The sequence below is a fragment of the Grus americana genome, chromosome 1, assembly GCF_028858705.1.
Source record: "Grus americana isolate bGruAme1 chromosome 1, bGruAme1.mat, whole genome shotgun sequence".
Taxonomy (NCBI): Eukaryota; Metazoa; Chordata; class Aves; order Gruiformes; family Gruidae; genus Grus; species Grus americana.
In genome coordinates, this window is record NC_072852.1 from 98,743,620 (window position 1) to 98,764,374 (window position 20,755).

General features: G+C 42.1%; 1 protein-coding gene across 11 annotated transcripts in view; it reads left to right on the plus strand.

Annotated features, from left to right (window-relative positions):
* The window catches only part of PHLDB2 (pleckstrin homology like domain family B member 2), a 126,293-nt gene that overhangs the window by 82,621 nt on the left and 22,917 nt on the right, over positions 1–20,755 (plus strand). For 8 of the 11 annotated variants that reach the window (XM_054822485.1, XM_054822457.1, XM_054822495.1 and 5 more), the window contains 4 exons: positions 11,552–11,680; positions 16,152–16,307; positions 17,069–17,179; positions 17,885–17,974. In XM_054822485.1, the coding sequence (XP_054678460.1) occupies positions 11,552–11,680; positions 16,152–16,307; positions 17,069–17,179; positions 17,885–17,974 (486 nt within the window). The remainder of the gene's footprint in view (positions 1–11,551; positions 11,681–16,151; positions 16,308–17,068; positions 17,180–17,884; positions 17,975–20,755) is intronic. The other 3 variants (XM_054822465.1, XM_054822504.1, XM_054822519.1) reach the window with 1 other exon arrangement.

The following is a 20,755-nucleotide window of genomic DNA, read 5'->3' on the forward strand; positions in this document are numbered from 1 at the left end:
TCATCTCCCTGTAACAATCTTGTTTCCAAAGGTATACTTGACAAGCAAAATATAGTACACTTAAATTAAAAGACCTGATCTACTGTGAAGGTATTTTTGATTAATAAAAAAATCCATATAGGGCTTGCATTTGGGTTACCTGTTGTTTAAAAGAACAGTATTAATTGAACTGTTCTACTGCCCTCCATTTTAGGTTATGTATTTTGAATTAAAAAAAATAATCCTTTCTCAGCAAAGGAATGGAATGAAAGCAAGCTGTAGTTTCAGAAGATGGCTTTATCTATTGTTATATAGAACGATATATGAGACATCTGTCAAATACATAATTTTCAAGTAGTTTGGTTTATATTTTTGCTGACTGACTGACAATTTTAGTACTGTAGAACATTCTCTCTGTGATTAAGTCCAAGGAATTAATTAGTTTTCCTATATAGTCAGATACTTAATTGCGCTCACATACGCAACAAATATATATATAAAAAAGCGTATATTTGCAAAATAGGATAGCACTATAATAAGATTTTAAGTACAGAAATGGAAAGTGCCTGCAAGATGAAGCTGTCCCCCTCAAACCAGGGAGCGCTGGTTCCCTCCAGCAGACTCTCTGGCATCTCCAGGCAGGCAGTTCCCTTCTCCACGAGGATGTGCCATGGCCAATAATATCTCAAGGTCGTGAAGTTTTCCAGGGCTTTGAGCCAGTAATGTTTCCTTTTCAAATTTCATCCTCTACCTCATAATTTAAACCTGTCACTTGTGGAAATACTCTAGCTAGTCTCTCCCCTTCTTTTTTTAAGCTTTCCAGAAATATCTGGAAGTCTTCTGCATTTTTTTTGCTTAGACAAGCTGCACATTTTTAGCTCTTTCACAGTTCCCATTTAATTCATGCCTTACAGCTTGCATTGTTTTTTTCTGAGCTTTTTGTCTTCAATTTCTGCCTAACCTCTCGTGAGCCTGAACGCTGTTTTGCGGCTGTACCCATCAAACCTCTGTCTGAGAAGGAGAATGGTGCTCCCACCTCTCTGCCCTGTGGAATGACAGTGCACGTCCAGTTTAAGCTTCAACTTTCTTGCGCTTTCCTGCCTGCGCTTTTCCTTGTTCTCGTGTACCCCTCAGTGATCCTTCAGCTTTTGGTGTTGTCCATGGAACATGTTTCATACTTGGTTTTTAGTATAAAGATAGGTTTGAAGTTGGTAACAGCAGATAGGGTGGTACAAATACCCTCCAAAAGGATGCTGCTAGAAGTATTGGTTATTAACAAATAACATATCCAGAAATTCAAGAGATCTTTTGCCTTTTATATTATTATTATTTATATTATTGTTCTCTAGTAGCCTCAAAGTTCAGTGAAACTAATGGAAATTATTCTAAAACCTGTAGGTTGTTTCAATTTCCTTGCAATCATATGATGGAAATTAGCGTGTAACAGTCAGAAAATTAAAATGTCAGGTCTAGTTTAAACTTTCAGTTGAACTGAAACATGGAAAGCAGCCTAGAAAAAGCACTTGTGTTGTTTAAAAAGCAAGTTCACTCAAAACATTTTTTACAGTATGAAGCATGCTGCTAGTCAGATCAGTTACCATATTGTAGTTTTCTTTTGTGTTCTTTTTTTTTTAAAAAAAAAACCCAAACAAACAAAAAACGCAGCTGTGAATGTGTGCTCTAGACTTAAAGCCATGGCTCGGTTATTTCTACAAAGGTAATTTCAGTATTAAACTCTAGGAGAGCCCACAGGTTTTGTTCTGGAAGATGTCTGAAAGCGTTGCAAAAAAGCAAAAGTTTAAAAAAGAAATGGGAGACAAGCTTCTGTAAACAGGCAAAATATTAAATGACAGCTGAAGTGTTCTGGAGAAAGTAGTGTCAGCCAGCAAAACAGATGGCGCTGATCATGTCAGCAAATAAAAGTTCTGGCTGACTTGAAACAGCAGCATTTCTTAAAGCTTGGTTTGTGCGTCTGTATGCTAAAGGTTGCAGCCCTGCAGATCTGATGCAAGATAGGCAACATCTTGGCTCTGTAGTAGTACAGGATCAACCCCCCCCAGAAAAGGCGTGCTCGGGTGGAGACGGTAGGTGGTCCTTTTTGCTGAAATAATTTGAAACTTAGGACCTTCTCAACAGAACTCAGGCTTGGGTTTTGGCCAGTAGTTGCCACCCTGCTGATGGTACTTTTTGTGTTGTTTCTTGCAAGAACAAGCATCCCAGTGTCCACCCACCGGTCACGGTTTCTTCTGGTTGCCTGAATATTTCGCCTCTGATAATACCGGTGGTCTTGGGTTTGGTGGTGCTTCCCAGCAAGAAGCTGTCAGGTCCATTCGCTTGGACAGTGGTTACATTACTGTCAGGGTAAGGGTGTGATATCTGACTACACCGCACGGTGTCATCTTGAGGCGAGAGGGAGAGTTAATTTCACTCACAAAAGGATGGCGGGGTGTTAGTGCTGTACGTGATGGCACTTGTCTCTGGAGCAACTTGAGCGTCTCCTGGAATTTGCCACAGATCTCGGCACCTGTTTGACAGGAAACCCCTGCCTGGTGGTGTTTCGTCCTTACCCGTGCACCTGTTTGAAAAACTTGTGAAATTCTTAAAAAGAGAGATCATAAACTACAACCTAATTATTTGGCAATGTTATGTACTTGAAATAGACTGTAGGTGGAAGGCCTTGTACTACTTACTATCCAATTCTTTGATTTTTTTTTTTTAATTTTTTTAATGCCTTGCACACAATTCATTTAGATGAGGACACAAAGTTTTGCCAACTTTTGCACAGTTTTAAAGCCACAGTTTCTAGCCCTCGTGAGGCAGAGAATTGACTGGAGAAGATAATTCAAGGCAGGAGAGTTGTGAGTTCAGTTTTGGGCTTGCCGCTGCACTCTTTGCTGTGGTACAATGTCTCTGTGTGCCAACACCTTGCTTGTAAATCAGGAATGGATTTTGCAAGTGGGTTTGTATGTTATATGGTACGCTGCGTTACGTGGTACGCTGCATTCTGATCTCATTTGAGTCCTGTGCTCAGCCCTACCTGAACACGTGGTGGGACTAATGGTGAGGAAGAATGAATTAACTGGTGGGGAAGGTGATGTAGCGCACACCCTGCAGTGAGTTGAAAGCATTTGCCTTGCATTCGTGAGTATGCCACCACATACGTTGTAAGGAGCAAAGCGATTAGTGTTGACTTAATCAGGTTTTGGAAATAAGAGTCATGAGTGGTTGCTGTTTGGAAAAGAAGATGACCGTGTGTTTCAGCACTGCTGCAGAACTCCGGGTAATTCTGGCTGTGGTGCATCTCTGCCAGGCAGAAGTCCGGACAGGACTCTGTTGTCCTGGCTGGGGTAGCTGCTTCCAGAGCTGGGAAATGGGAACGCTGTTTGGCATGGCCTGTGCTTTCAGCTATACTGGGAATCGTGTTGGTGTATGGAGGAAGGTCTAGCTTTGCCTCCATGGTCATGCTTCTTGAGCACAGCTTAAAATCATCTCATTCTTTCTTTCTTTCTTTTTTTTTTTTTTTAACTACAACGCCCTGCATATTTGGGTGTATCCACAGAAAAAGATGACCAACTATGTATTTGCATAGCAGCATTTAAGCTATTAATTGCAAGTTCCGGTTACACAGGGACAGCCCTGATAAGTCACTGGTAACAATTTGCCAGATGTAGCTTGAAGGTCTCCAGGAAAGAGCTTTGCTACAAGTACTGACAAAATCACTTTGAGCGCAGCGCTCTCTGGAGAGAGCCGAGCTGGGTAGTACCCAGAAATGAGCAAGCAGGTGAGCCATCTCCCTTCTTCCCTGCCACCGGACCTGGCTTTCTGTAATTACCGCAGCAGTCATTCATCTTACTGCGCTGTAGGTGTACGATAATGACGCTATTGTTTCAAGTGGAAGAGCGCCTCAGGTCCCCGGTGCTATTTACAATTATGACTTCCTCCCAATGACTCTTCACTCACGAGACTTAGTTCAGGATTGACGTTTGTCTGTAAGGAAGTTGAAGAAAATTGTATTTCCCCAATTGGACGTAATCCAGATTTGCAAAGTACTTTCTTTTCATACAGTGCTTCCTTAGTCTGTGCAGTTTTAAAACGTGTGGTCCAGCATATGTAGAGAAGGATGCTTAGTGATTTGCCATGCCTGATGTCTCCAAGTTAAAAGCACGAGGTTGAAAGTGACAACGTAACTGGGGAAAGAAAGAATAGGTCAGTCAGCTTGAATAAACAGGAATAACTGAAACTGAGTAATGAATTCTGCAGAAGTGCTGTGGGAGGTAATCATAGCTAAACAGGAGTTTTGGCAGAGAGTTTCAAAACAATTATTTATGCAAAGGTTTAGACTGCTTTTTAGGAGAGGGAGATTATTCTTTTTTCTGGAGGAACTTTGCCTTATGTCATGGTGGAAATACATGCTCTGGGACTCTTTTATCAAACTGTGTTTCTGGTTCCTTTTTGAGAGCAGAAATCAGGAGCAGCTGGTAGTGGATAACTCATCTTTTTTTGGAATACTTTTAATTTTGTCCGTAACCTCTTGTGGAAATATTTTTCAGTCGTTAACAAAATATCCCAAGCGTGCCAAAACGTTTGAAGCTTTGCCTCTTGGCTGAATTAGTACTGCAAAGACTTGCACAAATTAAGCCAAGGAAAGAGCAGCTTTCTGATGAGCCATACAAAGGGGGACACCAGCAATCTAAGTTAAATATACTGGTGGTCTCTCCTTAGTCCTTACTCTTCTGGATTCAAAATTCTTGCTGTTTTTGTTTGGGTTTTTTTTTTAATCCTGATGAATCTGACAAATTTATGCCTTATAGCATAGCCTTTTAAATCTTTCCTCGTCAGATTCCAGTTGAGCAAGATGTAAACAAGTGTTATAAATGGATGGGTTATTGTGTCTATAACATAATTAACCTCCTTAAGACAAGATACACAAGATGAAGTATTCTGAGAAATACTTGCGTCCACTGGAGATATCCACATAAGGATATCCTGTAGAGAGAACACTAATGAGGAAAAAGATGATTATGAAGACTCAAGGACGAAAATGTGAATTCACAAGCTTTCTTTTAGTCATGAGGGAAATAGCAGAATGGGTTGTACTGCTAAGGGAAATCCTTTTATTGTTATCTAGATGTTGAAGACTATACAGAATTTTGATTTTTCTCATTTGAATTTTTTTTCTTCTGGTTTGGATGATTATTTCCTTTTCTTCTACATTCATGAAGGTACAGTGCTCTAGAATCAGGGGTTTTCTTTTGCCTCCCCACCTGTTCACTAGGACAACACATTGCAATGGTTGGAAAATGAGCTTAGAAAATCAAAAAAACCTGAGTTGTCTTAGTAGAAAGTTAATGTGTCCCAACCATTGTGATTTTTCTTTTTTCTTTTTTTTGTTACTTACAGCAGAGGGATTGCTTTTTAACATTAGCTTTACAGATGCATGTGAAACAAAATCATTGAGATCTCTCATACAGATGCCATCACTATACACAGTCTGTTATGATGCATACAATAAATTAGTTACTACTTGTACAGTAAAAAGAACTATTGTGAAATACCACCTTCTATCATATTACGCTCCTTTTCATCTGCTTGGTGTACTTTTTTTTTTTTTTCCTTAACAGCTTCTTTCATGAAACCCGCAGGATTTAGTGACAAATAACTAAATCATGACAAGTTTTATGCTTCTGTCCTGGAAGAGATCAAGGAATGCAGGAGAGAGTAGTCTGAAAAATATAGAAGAGGAGTATGTACAGTTTGTACACAGGAGGATCTGTTTCATTTCAACAGTATTTTTTAAATCAGAGTTGTCTGCAGTCTGATTTGTATCAGCCATAGCATTGGAAATGCTTTCAATTTGCAAGAGTGCTGGAAGAGTTGGTGGACCTCAGGTTTAACACGTTCCCCATGTGTACTGTTTGCCCCTTTCAGCAAGTAACCACTGAAGAGCAGATAAGGTTTCCTAGCCTGCTTTCTGTTAGGGACAAGACTATTTTCTTAAAATTCATGGGAAGACCTAGGCCAATGTTGTCAGTGAGTTGTTAAAGTCAAGTTTTCCTGCTCAGACTCTTATTCTCAAAAATGTTTTACTGACTAGACAAACACTATAGCATTGCACCACTTCCACGTGGAAAGGAATAATTTCTGTAGTCTGCTCTTTCTCCTCTACTTGTAGCTTTTCCAGTCCTGTTTGCAGATTATTTTGGAGAAGGGGGGGGATGTTCTTTTGCAGTGTGAAAGAATAAAGTTTGGCTAGAGGTGAAAGCATCAAGATGAGATGAAGAAGCTTTTCAGAACAAAGAACTGTGTGTGCTTCTTGTCAGAAACCTGTGAGAGTTGTGAGACTAGCTGATTCCATACTGAGGGACAGAGGGGGGGTGTGTGAAGCTTGGTGTGGGTAATGATATGTTGCTATCTTAAAACATGATGAGTTGCAGGTGAGTTGGACCAAGGAAGATCCTGGAGTACTTTTAAAGTATAAGAGCCTGTTGGATGGGAAGGCTTTCAGGTTTCGTTTGGTTGTTTTCCCTTTGTTTATGGCTTGTAGATTTCTTTGCTTTTCCCTTTCTTTCTGAAAATAACGCATACCTGGGTTTTTTGTTGATTTTTTTTTTTGGGGGGGGAGTGTAGGAGCGGGATAGGAGGGGTGGAGGTGGAAGGTTGTAGAGTGAGCCTGATTCACCTAGCCATACAATCCATTTCACAGCGACCTGGTAAAAATGCTAGGTTTCTTGCTTTGTTTTTTTCCCAATTTTTATCTGGATTTTTGAGAAGCGTTCTCTGTTTCATCCATGTTTACTCTGACTCATTTCTGCAGTCTACCGGTTTATGCGGGAAGGTTGGTTGAGAAGGCACATAGACATGCCACTCTACAATTTTAGCTTGCATGCAGTAACAGAATGTGATGAATGACAATTTGAAAAGCAGGATGACTTCTCTGCAGAAGGGGTGTGGGGACCTACCGGGCTTTTAAGTAGCAATATTGATCAGACATAGGACAACCTTAGCAACAGGAGACAAAACTGAAGCAATTGGTCTCTCTTTCAGTGGTTTCTGTTCTCCTAGGGGCTATGATTGTCTTGAATACTGTACTTGTATCTCCTCTGTGTCCTCATCATCTATGAGTTGTGTTGGAAATATATTCTTTTTTTTTCTCTCTGTTTGAACTAAAATCAGTTCTACCAGATCTAAATGTTGACTTGCTTTTGTGACCCACGTTGATGACACGATGGTCTGTGTTCATACCATGGGCGCTCTGCTGACATCCTGTCTGTGTGTCACACGTCAATTCTTTCTACTGCCTTCCTTCACAATATTCACAAAACTGATCCAAGCTGTGCCCCAGCATCATCAAAAAACAAGTCACTCCTGTTCCATATTCTGGCTGACCCCGAGTTCATTTAAGATGTATCTAGCGGCAGACCATGGGGCGAGTTGGGCCGTAGGCTAAGACCAGATGTTATGCTTTACTGAGCTGTACTTCCTTTCTCTGGAAACAGGATTTAAGAATTCAGCCAGACTACAGATAATGCGACTCTGGAGTCAACGCTGGGGCTGGGAAGCAGTTATCTGCAGAGAAATGTTTAACAAGTACAAGCTCAAGCAGTTAAATAAGGATGAGCAGCTGGAACACATGGGTTCTGTTAGCAGCTCTGCTGCTGGCTGCTCGGGAGCAAACAGCTCCCGAGCAGCCGCAGGACTGTGTCAGCTGCCTCTTACACTTAGCTTGCAGAGTTAATAATCTTTTCCCTTCTATAGCAATTGGCCTTGATCCATTTATGGAAGGGACTGCATGAAAAAAAATCTGATTATTCATTTATTAATCAAAATTACTTTTGTGAATTAAATTGACTTTACCAATGCACAGTCAGAAATATCAGTGAACTTAACTCCACAGCTGCAGAACATATAATGCTTCTCACTGCTGAAAGTGATATTTCCTGTTCAGACTGCACATTTTGAAGGGAGCCAGTTTGGAGGGATGTTATCACTTCCTATGCTATAAATAAACCAGATGAGTATCACTTTCAGTCTCAAAGGAATACATTTCTAATTTCCTCAGGGAAGGAACACTATCTCTGACAGGTTCGTCAAAGACTTTTATACTTGCTGATGATATCCCTGCACACACGAGACTGAACTGCTTGATAATGAATAAGCGTGCTTGTTGCACCATGTTGACATTTAGAGAACTATTAAGGGCTGATAATACCGATAATCTCAGAGAAGTACTTGCTGCTTTAGAAAGATATGGGGGCAGAAAAGAAAGAGAAAAACAGTAAGGCAGACCATAGGTTACATGCTGAATGGACAGCAAGGTTGGACGGGAGGGGAAGTAGGACTTAAATAAGAGACTTCGTTCAACATTACCAGTAAGGATGACTCAGCAAAAAAAAATGCTGGGGGACAGAGGTCGAGAGGTAACCTCTCAAGAGCTGCATGCTTCTCAGGCCTCTCTTCTTGGATGCCACAGAGGGGCAACGAAGCTGGCGAAGGGTCTAGAGCACGAGTCTTAGGAGGAGCGGCTGAGGGAACCGGGGGGGTTTAGCGCCCGGAGGAAGGAGGCTGAGGGGAGACCTGGTGGCTGTCTAGAACTCCCTGAAAGGAGGTTGCAGCCAGGAGGCTGTTGGTCTGTTCTCCCAAGTGACAAGCGATGGGACGAGAGGCGACGGCCTGCAGTTGCGCCAGGGCAGGTTTAGATGGGCCGTGAGGAGCAACTTGTTCCTTGTCGCAAGGGTTGTCGCCAGGCCCTGGAAGAGGCTGCCCGGGGAGGTGGTCGAGTCACCAGCGCTGGAGGTATTGCAAAGACCCGCGGACGTGGCGCGTAGGGGCCTGGTCTAGTGGTGGGCTTGGCGGCGTTAGGTTAAGGGTTGGGCTGGATGACCTGAAAGGTCTTTTGCAAGCGAGACGAGCCTGTGATGCTACATTGTCGTCAGTTTCTGAAGAGCTAGCTGGCCAGCTAGCTAGTTGAGGTTGCCGACTGCGTGGCGACGGCTAAGTAAGCACGGGAAAAGGAGCCCAGGTCCTTGGGGGGAGGAGGAGGAGGAGGAGGAGGAGGAGGAGGAGGAGAGCCCCCAGCCTGAGGAATGGGGGACGCCCCTGGAGTAGCGAGAGAAGGCCAGCAGCCCAGCCACTGTGCAAAGAGGCGTGTGAAAGGCTGCCGTGGTCTGGCGTCGGAGCGAAGTGCCTGTAGCAAGAGGGAGTGCGGGGGGAGACGCTGTTGAGCTGGAGAAAGCAGCGGGTGGGTGGTGGCAGCGTGGAGCGTGTGGGTGTGTGTCGGAGGGGAAGACGAGGGGCCGTGGTGGTCCTGTCTGTCTGTCTGTCTCTGTCTGTGTAGGCGGGGTGGGGGGGGGGGCGGTGTGTGTTGTTGTGGTGTGCAGGTGGGGTCGGTGCGTGGCTCGAGGTCCTGTGCAGAGCGGGAGCAGTGTAGGCGGGGGGCGAGAGGCTGGTGTGCGCGGGGAGGTGCAGGCTGTTGTGCGTGTGTGCGTGAGGAGGAGGTGGGTGTGCGAGGCGGGCGGTGTGGCGTCGGCGGCGGTGGTGGTGGTGGTGGGAGGCGGTCGCGCAGGGCGTGGGTGGGAGCGGTGGGGCGCAGGGCGGTGTGAGGGCTGTAGGGGGCGCTGTGCGCTCTGCCGTCGGGGTGGGGATGGCCTAGAGGAGAGGCCAGGTCGCGGGACGCTGTCCGAAGGGCGGCGAGTTCGGTTCCCCACCCCCCGTTTTCGCCCGCCCGCCGGCCTGCCAAGGGGGCCCCGCGCACCTTGTTTTGTCTCTTCTCCTCCGGCATCGCCTCGGCCCCACCTGGGCTAGCAGAGCACGGGCAGCTTTGGCTCCCCTCCTTGACGGGTCCTGATGGGGAGCCGGGAGGCTCGCTGCCCTCTTGCTCTTTCGGGCCCCTGCCACGGGAGAGGGCAGGGAGCCACAGGCAGGAGGGGCGCCTGGCTGCTGGCCGGGCTCAACCCTGGGCTGCAGCAAAGGGCTCGGCAAGGCTGGCGTGGGCGAGAAAGGCAGCGCAAGGCCAAGCCGGGCTGCCCGTGGGCGCAGTTGTTTGAGTCACCAGCGCATGAGGGGTTGGAAAGATCCATAGACATGGCACATACATACCTTGTGTAGTCGTGGATTTGGCAGTTCTGGGTGAGATGTTGGAGTGAATGATCGTTAAGTTCTTTTCTAACCTTGACAAGTCTATGTTGCTCTTGTAAGTTTTGTGGAAAGACTGTTCACCAGTTTGAAATGGCAAGTATCTTGTACTGAAAGGCATTTATTGCCCCTGGTATGTGCAGTCAGGCTACTCCAGAGGGTCTGATCATACAGCATCTGTTGAGCCATGCATTTGTTTCTAAAATTACACAGTGTTTGTGATTGGAATGTGGTGAAATGATAGGATTCCATGACAGAATTCAGGTGTTATTGGAGCATGGAAAAGAAGCTATAATTTTTAGGTCAATACTGTTAATTTTTTAATATTAAGGAAAGTTATAGGTCGTGCGAGAGGAGATGTGCAACTGTAGAACAAGAAATAACAATTGGGAACGATACTGGTGTGACTCAAGAAGTTAGCAGAGCACTGGGCTTCAGGGGCTCACTTGATTACTTATGCCTGGCATATCGGACATAGTGTTTTTTTCCAGTTATTAACTGCTCACTTGTAGAAAATGCATCTGCTATGTTGGCCAGTGTAGATGCAACTAAAAGGCATTGTAAACAGTGTTTGCACTCCAGTTTATTTGTTCCCAGACTTTGGTCTATAGATACATAGTAGTCTACAAGGTAGTTTTGAGTGATGTATAACCAGTCTTCAGAGCAATGCTGCACATTAAATCAGGTAGTGTTTTATTTCAAAGGATTAAATGTTAAAGCCTTTTGAGAGTGATAATTAGTGCCTAGTACTGCTGCTTGAGTGGGACAAGAGGAAAGCTGAACCAGTTGGAGGAGACCAGGGAGGTTTAACAGTCCCCTGTGATCCCCAGGAACAGGTTACAGTTCCTGTACCCTGAAGCAAATGAATTAGTTTTTTAAGTCATTTGGTGTTTCTGGTGCAACAGGATTTCCTGGCCAAGCTAGTACTTTATAAAGCTCTGCCTCGTTCTGTTTTTTCACTGCTCGCTAAGTGTATTTATCTGTATAGAGGCACATAGGCATGTAATTCATTCTCCTGGGAAGATCCATTTTCCCCTTACTGCCAGACTCATTTTCCATCCATTTTACTTTCTAAAAGCTGCTCTTTTCTCTCTCCTTCTTCAGTTACCTCACTAACATGGCTACCATTTCCTCTTTTTTTTGCCTTTTTTTTTTTTTCCCATTAGGTGAGAGAAGTGTTTGGGCAGTGGGCTGTAACGGCATCATCCAGACATGGTTACAAAACACAGTGACGAGGGAGAGAATTAATCACTGCACTAAAATGATTAATGTTTTGTTTTGATCGTTTTGCATCCCACCATTGCATTGCAACTAACAAGAGTTTTCTGTCTTTGACCTACGTGCTTCAATTGTTCATTAAGATTTTGCCACCGCTGTCATAATCACTAACAACTGCTTGGGTTTGAAGGTAATTGTGTTTATTTTCTGGTTCATGCTTCAGGAAAAATTAAAACTTGATGCTGAGAGGGAAAAACTAGAGAGGCTTCAGGAGCTTTACTCCGAGCAGAAGACGCAGCTTGATAATTGCCCTGAGTCCATGAGGGAACAATTACAGCAGCAGCTGAAGAGGGTCAGTAGCAAGTTTCAAGATCACACTAAATTTTTTATTGTTGAATTTTTAGTATTTTTTTTTAAAGTGTAACCTGTTCTGTTTTACGTATCCAGTGTCTGAACATATTTGCAACTTATAATTGTTAATAGTCACGAGGGTGATGTTTTTTTGTGGAATGCTTGTGATAGCTAATGTGCAGGGTGGCAAGCTAGTAGAGTGCAAATGGGTGGATTAGAAATCATTTTGCGTTGAATTGGGCTACTTTCCTTTCATTAGCACCTTAGGCCTGCTGGGTGGTGTGGAAGCTGTTGTCATGTTTAGATAGACAGTAGAGCATTGCTCTTTATCTGTGTGAGCAAAGACAGGAGTTGAACTTTGGTCAGCGGGATCAGCCATTTTCGCAGCATTTTCCTGTCACTGTTGTTTGATCCTGTTGTGTAGTCCTCCTTTGCAATGCTGTAAATGGCTGTCTCAGTTGAAGCCATGGATAACTTTTTTTTTTCTCCCAGCACATAACTTAGCTGTTAGCCTGAACTGTGCTTTGAAAAATTAATTTTTAAGATTATACCTCTTATTTTAATAGCTTTATCTGTTCCTACATTTTCAACAGTTGCACATTGGTATAATAACCTTTGCATAAAGTCTAATTGCAACTTGATTTTATTTTGTATTATTTGTAACTGAAAGACCTACAATATTGGCTCTGAACGTACAGTTATTTTCTGTTGAAAGATTTTAGTATTTATTAATGTTAAGTGAACTCTACAGTACATACAGCTAGCTTTAGTTGGTGGGGAGATAATTTTCCAACCATCAGTATTGCAAGCTCAAGAGGCTGTCTGAAAGACAAACTAGATTTTTGTTTGTTTGTTTGTTTTTGTTCTGGCTTGAGTGTTTATATTGGGACTAAGGTCTGTAGTAGTGACCAAAAAAAGGCTTTTTTGCTTTATAGGAAATATTCTTTAGATTTTGCATTATTTGCAGATTTCTATTTTGTTTTGTCAAGAAGCAAAAAGTTTAAAAGTCCAGCGTAGGAAATAACAATGTTAAATTCTTATGTAGTAATTGAGAATTTCGCTGGTTTTGGGACACTTAAGGATTTTTGTAAGTTACCTTAAAAAAAAAAAAAGCAGTATTACATAATATCTCATGCATATTAGAAGGAAAGACAAGCACTTCCCCTGCAGTCACATACTTGAAAGTATTAACTCATGAGAAGTTGCAGTCTTGCTGTTGTGAGATGGTAGTAAATCCTTTTTCACTATTGACCACCAAGAGGCTTCTAGAAATCTGTTTGGTTAATTTTGAAAATTTTTTTTGTTCCTTCCAAGTTGGCTTAATAATGATTTGGGATTTGAAAGTGGGACAAAACTTGAAACGTAGGGGTACAGTTCAATGTCCAATTAGTCCTATTGCATGTTATTCCAGGACAATTGCAGTGAAAGTTAGCTGCGGCTGCTGTGGTCAAAGCAGTTGTCGTCACTCAACTAGTGCACAGTAGCTCTCAAATGGATATTAAGCATGAGAGCAGTTATGAAATTACTGTAAGTATCATACCCAAAATAGAGAATATATTTTCATTCCCCAAAATAAGCCCGGTACAGGGTTAAATACCTGAGTCTGCAGCAGGTTATGTTCTGCTACTTCACTGCCAACGCAGAAGGCGTGAAGGTGATGAATTCCCTTATTGCTTCATCTCTGGGACTTCAGTAACTTCCTAATTTGTGCCCAGGGGAGCGGGCAGCTGATTTCACTGTAGGAGCTGCCTGCAGGGAGGGGATGGAGTTTGGGCAGGGGTTGGCAGAGGGCAGCTGACACACCCTGTGTGCTTCCCCGTGTCTGGAACCAAGATACGCTCTCCCTCTTGGGCAGGAAGGACGCTTCATCAGAGACTGGTGAAACCTGAGGGCTTGTGGAAGGCACTGAGGGAAAGCATTGACCTTCCTGATGGCTTATTAGAAGTTAATTAGCATGCTTCATCCTTCGCTGTTAGTATGAAAGCACCGAAGCTCGTTTGTTCTCATGTGCCTGGCTTTGTAGAGATACGTGTAAATGGAGAATGAGAGTAGATGCCTGGATTCCTGCAGAGATCTGAAAAGACACTGTCCTTTGCTAGGAAATACCTTACTCTTCCGATTAAATTCTCCCAGTTTTTACTGATGATGTGGGCCCATGGAGCTGCCACCACATCCTGAAGTAAGGGCCGGGTTCCCTCCCATTAAATTTTTCCAGTGCCATTACTAAAGCAATAGAGATGCAGGATAAATTTACAGTTTGGAAATCCAATATGGAAACATCGCGTCTGTTGTTTGTGAATAGATTTTAAGTTACAAGATTTTTATGTTGTTTTAATAAAAGGGAAGGAGTACACTTGCTATTGCTACTTACCCTTTGGATGTTTTTTAATTTGAAAATGTACTTGGTTTCAGATGAGGTATGTTTATTTTTCTCTAGTGGACACAGTGGTACAGAATGTGATGTAATTCTTGTTCCGTAGCATGTCTCACAACAAATACAGTGTTTTGCGAGCTCAGCTGGCTACCAGTTGCCTTTCTGGCTATTGGTTGCCTTCTCTGAAGTCTGTTTTTCTGCCTCAGTAGCAATTAATGGTATGAAATAGGCTGAATTTGTAGACTTGCATGGCCCAGGCAAGGCCCTTCTGTTTGTTTTGAATGCTGAAGATGGCTGACTGGTTTGAATGAAGCATTTCCATATTGTAGGTAACTGCTTTCTTGTAATTTTTAGCCCACATGTTTGATTTTGAGCTCTTCACTGTCTCCTACAAGTGAAAGGCGCATCTTTGGAGAATCGTAGAATCATGGAATGGTTTGGGTTGGAAGGGACCTTAAATACCATCTAGTTCCAACCCCCCTGCCATGGGCAGGGACACCCTCCACTAGACCTCGTTGCTCAAAGCCCCATCCAACCTGGCCTTGAACACTTCCAGGGATGGGGCATCCACAACCTCTCTGGGCAACCTGTTCCAGTGCCTCACCACCCTCACAGTAAAGAATTTCTTCCTAACATCTGATCTAAATCAACCCTCCTTCAGCTTAAACCCATTACCCCTTGTCCTGTCACTGCACTCCCTGATAAACAGTCCCTCTCCAGCTTTCCTGTAGGCCCCCTCAGGTACTGGAAAGCCGCAGTTAGAATAATGGGAAGATGATGCAATTTTATATAATAACTTGGATTCTTCAGTTTCTGCATCCTGTGTCTTTACCTGGTACATTGGAAACTGGTTTTGAATGCCTTGATAGAGACCTATCTGCTTATCTCAGTCACTAACCTTTGCCTTAGGTCGGAAGAAGAAAGGGAATAAGTTTGCATTTCTCTAAAATGATAAGTTGCTTACAGGATGTAGATTTTTTTGCATAACAAGTTATGTACAATGTGCATGTTTTAGAGACCCTTAGCATTTAATAACACTGTGATTATTAAAAGCCCCCTTTTCTTTGGAACTCTGGAACTTGTAAGTAGGAATTCGTGTTATGAATACACAGATGTTGCAGGAGAAAGATTAGCATTCAGTTCTCATGCTGAAAAGCACCCTAAGTTTTATCTCGTCATCCCTAAGCAGAAGGCGGGGGTGTTCTTGTTTTTTGGGTCTTTTCTGCAGCATTCAAACTCTTTTTCCTGACAAAACCTGGCATTGGTCCAGGGAAATGCATAAAAGTGGGCTGACACCTTTTCTGAAGTAATACACTTACTAGCTAGGGTGGATGAGTGGAGTCCTTCATTGTGTTTGCACAGGGACCGAATGTCAGCTCCAACTCAGCGGTCCACGATCAGCCTCTGGCTGAGCAACTTGCTGGGTTGGACGTCACTGCCGAGGTGGTGGCAGTGTGCTGACGGCGCACAGCTCCACGTATCTTTTGTTTTATCTGTCTGTATGTCTGTTAATAAAAAACAGTGCTAGTACTCGGGCTAGACCTGAAGAAATTCTACGTGCGGTTCAGACTCCTTCGTGTGGGTGTGTATTCCCATAATTAGTTAATTCAGCGTGCAGTTCTCCGGTGTTACTGGGATGATACTTTCTGTCCTTTTTGGTTGGTGAGCAGATGCTCTCAGGCTTTGGCACGTGACAACCCCACCAAACGGGTCCAGGCTTTGGTGGTGTCACAGCTAGGCTACAGCAGAGGGACGTGCCCAGCCAGGGTGCACGGGAGGCTCCAGCTTGCTCTGAACGCTGCACAACAGCTCCCTCACCATGCTGCAGGTGCTTCGTCTTTCTCAGCGGGGAGGGGACAGCAGGAGCAATGGAGAAAGCCATGTCAGAATAATGATTAGGCCTGTTTGCTCTCTTATTATGACAGTAGGTCATTAAAAGCATTGAGCTCCTGTTTGAACGTGTTGTATGAGATACATAAATACCTTCTTAGACTGATTTTTGTGTTTGTTTTTAAGTATCTCTACTTCTCTACTCTGGTGTCAGTGAAAGAATGATTACTTTTTTTTTACTTTTTTTTTTTTTTTTTTTTTGCTTAAGGATGCTGATCTTTTGGACATAGAAAGCAAACATTTTGAAGATTTGGAATTTCAGCAGCTTGAACATGAAAGCAGGTTAGATGAAGAGAAAGAAAATCTGACACAACAGCTCCTGCGTGAAGTAGCTGAATATCAGCGCAGCATTGTCAATAGAAAGGTAAAAGCACTAACACTCAATGTGTTTGTTCTTTACTGATGAGCATAAAGGAGATGAAATGGATCTACAACCTGCCCATCTGTAAGAAATAATGCAAAAAGCTTTTCTAGCAGAGCAAAGATGATGGCCCAGTAACATCCCACACAGATCAAATCATGCACGTCTCCAAAAGGAAATAAATCAATAAAATTCCATGCCCTGTTTGTATATTTGCATATGAAAATTAAATCCTTTCATTTGCTACAAAAAGTAGTAACTGAAGCATTGGGATTTTTTCTCCTCTAAAAAAGGAGATTTGTACACTCTGGACAAAACTACAGTTATTTTATGATCATGATTGATGTCAATGTGAAATGATTTTGTTAAAATAATAATAGAACACCAATTTAAGAAAATACCTTTATTTTTAAAATAGATTGGAGCTTTACAACTGATCTCAACCAATTAAATACCAGTTTTTCAGAGAACAGAAGTTGCATCTCTAACCCACTTCTGTTCACTATATGGATGCTAGTCGCCATATTATCAAAGAATATGTGCAATTGTTCTTTTGTTTTGTTTCATGAATAAATTGTCTCTTTACTGTCTAAATCTTATTTAATTATCTCCTTCAGAGCAGTGAGCTGTCTTGTAAAAACTTATTTTCCTGCTGCTTCACTCATATGAATGGGTGAACTCTTATGAATAGGATCCTTGCTGCAGGTTGTCTTGTGCTTTGAAAGTAAAACATGTAAATTGTCATTATTTTCTTTTTATATTAGGAAAAGATTTCTGCTCTCAAAAAACAAGCCAATCATATTGTCCAACAAGCACAAAGAGAACAAGATCATTTTGTAAAAGAGAAAAACAACCTAATAATGATGCTGCAAAGGGTAAGTATTCATTGTCTTTCAAATATTCTTAGCATGGAATAAAAGAGCATTTCATGGAATAAAAGAACATAGAGCGCAAGAAAAGCATCAGTTGCGCAGAAGCTATCAAGTAGGTAATAACGTGATAGACATCATTTGTATCCATTAGCCTTAAAAAAAAAGGAAGTCTTTTGTAATTCATCGGCAGATTTCCTAAGAGAAAACGCTAGTGGCATTTGATAAGGGAGAGGATTTTAGAGGTGCCCCCCTTCCAGAGGACTCAACCAGAGACACCCACCTGGGTACTGAAGCTAGAAGCGTGTGCTCCCTGTGGGGCTGCTGGAGCTGTGCACAGAGCGCTCAGATTTTTGGCTTGTAGTAGCCCATACCAGGCCACCAGATGAGCTGCTTAACATCAGCTAACATCTGGGTAATAAGAAGCTGGCATGAACCTTTCGTGTCCATTTTAAGTTTTGCTTTTAATCATGAGAGAAATCATGTTTACTTCATTAAGCAGAATTAGCATTTTCAAAATGCTGAAGGAAGACCTATTTGATTTGGCTGTGGTTATTAAATAAAATCTTGCACTAGCTTTTCATTCTGTATCTCCATTTTTTGTTTAGTTCTGCTGTAAATGTTGAAGTTGAAGCTCTGCTGTGCAGTTTCTAGCCTTCTATCCCAGCATGTTTCTTTACACAGTTAATATAAAATGTCTGGTTTTAACAGGAAAAAGAGAATCTCTGTAATCTGGAAAAGAAATATTCCACGCTTTCCGGAGGAAAGGGATTTCCTGTCAGTCCCAATAGTCTTAAAGAGGTAAAGAGATTCACCGCTTTTGACTTGACCATAAGTAACTTTTAATAACACTTCATACAAAAGCACTTTAGTATTTTGTGAAGTCCTATTCATACAAATGTTTTTGAGACATGATGAAATTACTTTGTAAAGCTATTCATGGAAGACCAAATGAATGGGTGAGCAAAAATAGCTTCTCTTGACATTTTCCCAGATGTGACTGATATCGCCTTAATCTCTCGCTCTGGAAAAATGATCGGGTTTGTGTGTGTGTGTTTAATTTTCTCAAAATAGACAATTAAACCTCATTGAAGTGAAGAAGAATGAGGTCCAGGAATAATTCTGTTCAAGTATGAATACAGTTCGGTCTTATTTTTACACTGTAGATTTTCTCATCGCCTCCTCTCCCTTTATTCTAAGGCTCTGCACTAAAGCCTGACAAGTGTACATTTTGATCCTTTTAAAAAGCGTTGAATTGAAGACCTCAAGGTATTGTGGTTGTAAGATACCTATTGAGCTATTTATTTAACTGTTTTGAATAGTTAGAGTAAAGGTGTCAAATTTTTTTTTGCTGAAAAAAAACCCCTGAGTTAGTTTGGGTAATGCACGATGAGACCCAGAGGTTACCTGCAGTTGTCAAGACTTAATAGCTTTGAGGTACCATTTTAAGCCTCAAGGTCCGTGAGCAAGGTCAGTGTAAGGTAAGCCACCGCCCATTACAAAAATTCAGTCAGCACATACGATATTAGCATTAACTCCCGGTATTGATCTTCTTGACTTGATGAATCTGCAAATTGCAAATAAAAATGAAGTTCTAAATGGAGAAGCGGAAAATCAAACATTTAAAATGCACTGACAGGTATCTGTGGCTGCTTCATTAACCTCTGCTTAAGAGGTTTGACTGGACATGCCGGATCTGCTTGTATCGAAGCCCTGAACAAGATCTGTCGCACCTGATGATGTAGGTGTCACTGTGGGAAGTTGGGCTCTTGAAGTCTAAAGCAACCACGTGTCCTTTCAGCACCTGGGCAGTGAGATCTTGCTTGTTTGGCCTCCAAGTCCCTGGTGAACCCGGGTGGCCTCCAGCACGTACCAGTGGGGTTGAGCACCCTTCCTCACTGCAAGCCATGTTGGCGATGATTAGAGTTTCAGTGTCCTAGGTTGTGTTCTGATCTGGACATCTGACCTCCCACCACGACATCTGGCAAGTCTAAGCTTCATTTTTTTTTTCATTTTTAGATGGATCTGTTCATTCTCTCACTAGAGAGTGGGTGCTATCTCTGATTTTTATCTTTGTATCCACATAATAGCTTGTTTAATCACAGATATTTCAAAATGCAACTACATTAAGTGAGCCTAATGCTCTTTTTATTGAAATGGATTATTCAGTGGTGTCATTCTGTTCACTGCAGTGAAGCCAGTTAGGACTTACTCCAAGGCAAATGAGAGAAGGAACAGCATGGGTTATCTGTTTCATGCTCAGTGTCCCCATAAAAGAAACGCCTTTCCTTGCCAGACGTTATGTTTGTCTCAGTCCAGTTTAATTTTTCTCTGACTGTTCTGGCACCTTTAAAAATCAGGCACCAAATGGTACATGGGCTTAAATAGACTGCCTGCACGCAGAAGTTAATTTCACCATGCTGTTGCTCACGTATCATTCGAGTCTGTGGTCCAGCGTTTCCCAGCCTCTCCTCACCAAAGCGCACGTTTGTGACTCTCTTCCGTCCATCATGAAGCCTACTTCCTGCATGCACAGCAACAGAGTAACACGGCCTCACGTAAAAGAAGCAGGATGCTTATCCCATTATTTAAATAAGTGAGGAAAATCAATGCTGTTTAAAAGTTCAGCGTTGATAAAATGACTTGGATGCCTCATCTGACCTGAAACCATTTATTTCATCTACTGTAACAGGGGCTTGAGCTAATGCACAGCACAGTCATTTGTTGTTTGCTTTTTTTTTTTTTCTTTTAACCCCGTGGTGAATCTCCACTGGGGCTGTGAGTCGAATGTTTTTCATATAGCAGTGAAACTGCTTTTATCTTCTATAAAAATGAATACAATATTGCGTTCATAAACTTGCCAAGTTTTGGCTACTGACATGCTGCTGCTACTACAAGATGGTTAAGCAAGTTTTGTGTTTATTCCTACTGGACTCTATTTTACTGAAATAGGGCCACATGTTTTGAGAGGTAAACTTTAGTATCTTACCCAGTCTCCTTCTCATTTAATAGTTCATCAAATAATATCAGAGTTAAAATTTGCTTCCTAGTTCTAGAGTGCTGTGTTCACAGTATGATACTTAATTTTCCACAATTGTGTATCTGCTTTAAATAACTGATAAAATACATTGAAAGTTATGCTAGTAGATATTAGGGTTGATATTTTTTTCAACTTGCCTTCTATGATCATCCCTAAATTTATTCATTTTTAAAAAGAAATACTACAGCAGTCTGTGGCTTCTGTAACTGAATTGCTGAAGTATACATACTGGCATGTCAGTGTGCTGGTATAGTAATAGAAAAATAGCCCCTTTGACACCTTCTCAGTTTAAAAGCAGCTTACCATCTTGATTTAAAAAATAAGCATATTTCTATCTGATTGTTATGACGTTGCTTCAACAGTGATTTATTCTTCCTTTTGCACAGCCTTGTTTTCTGTGTATAAGAAGTTAGGGCATTTGACTTTTTATAGTCTGGTGTCCTGTACACCATGGATTAGAGTCCATATTTTATTTTTTAAATAACATTTGTTCAGTTAACACCAAAACACATGCAATAATTGTATTCTGCCATTGTATCTCA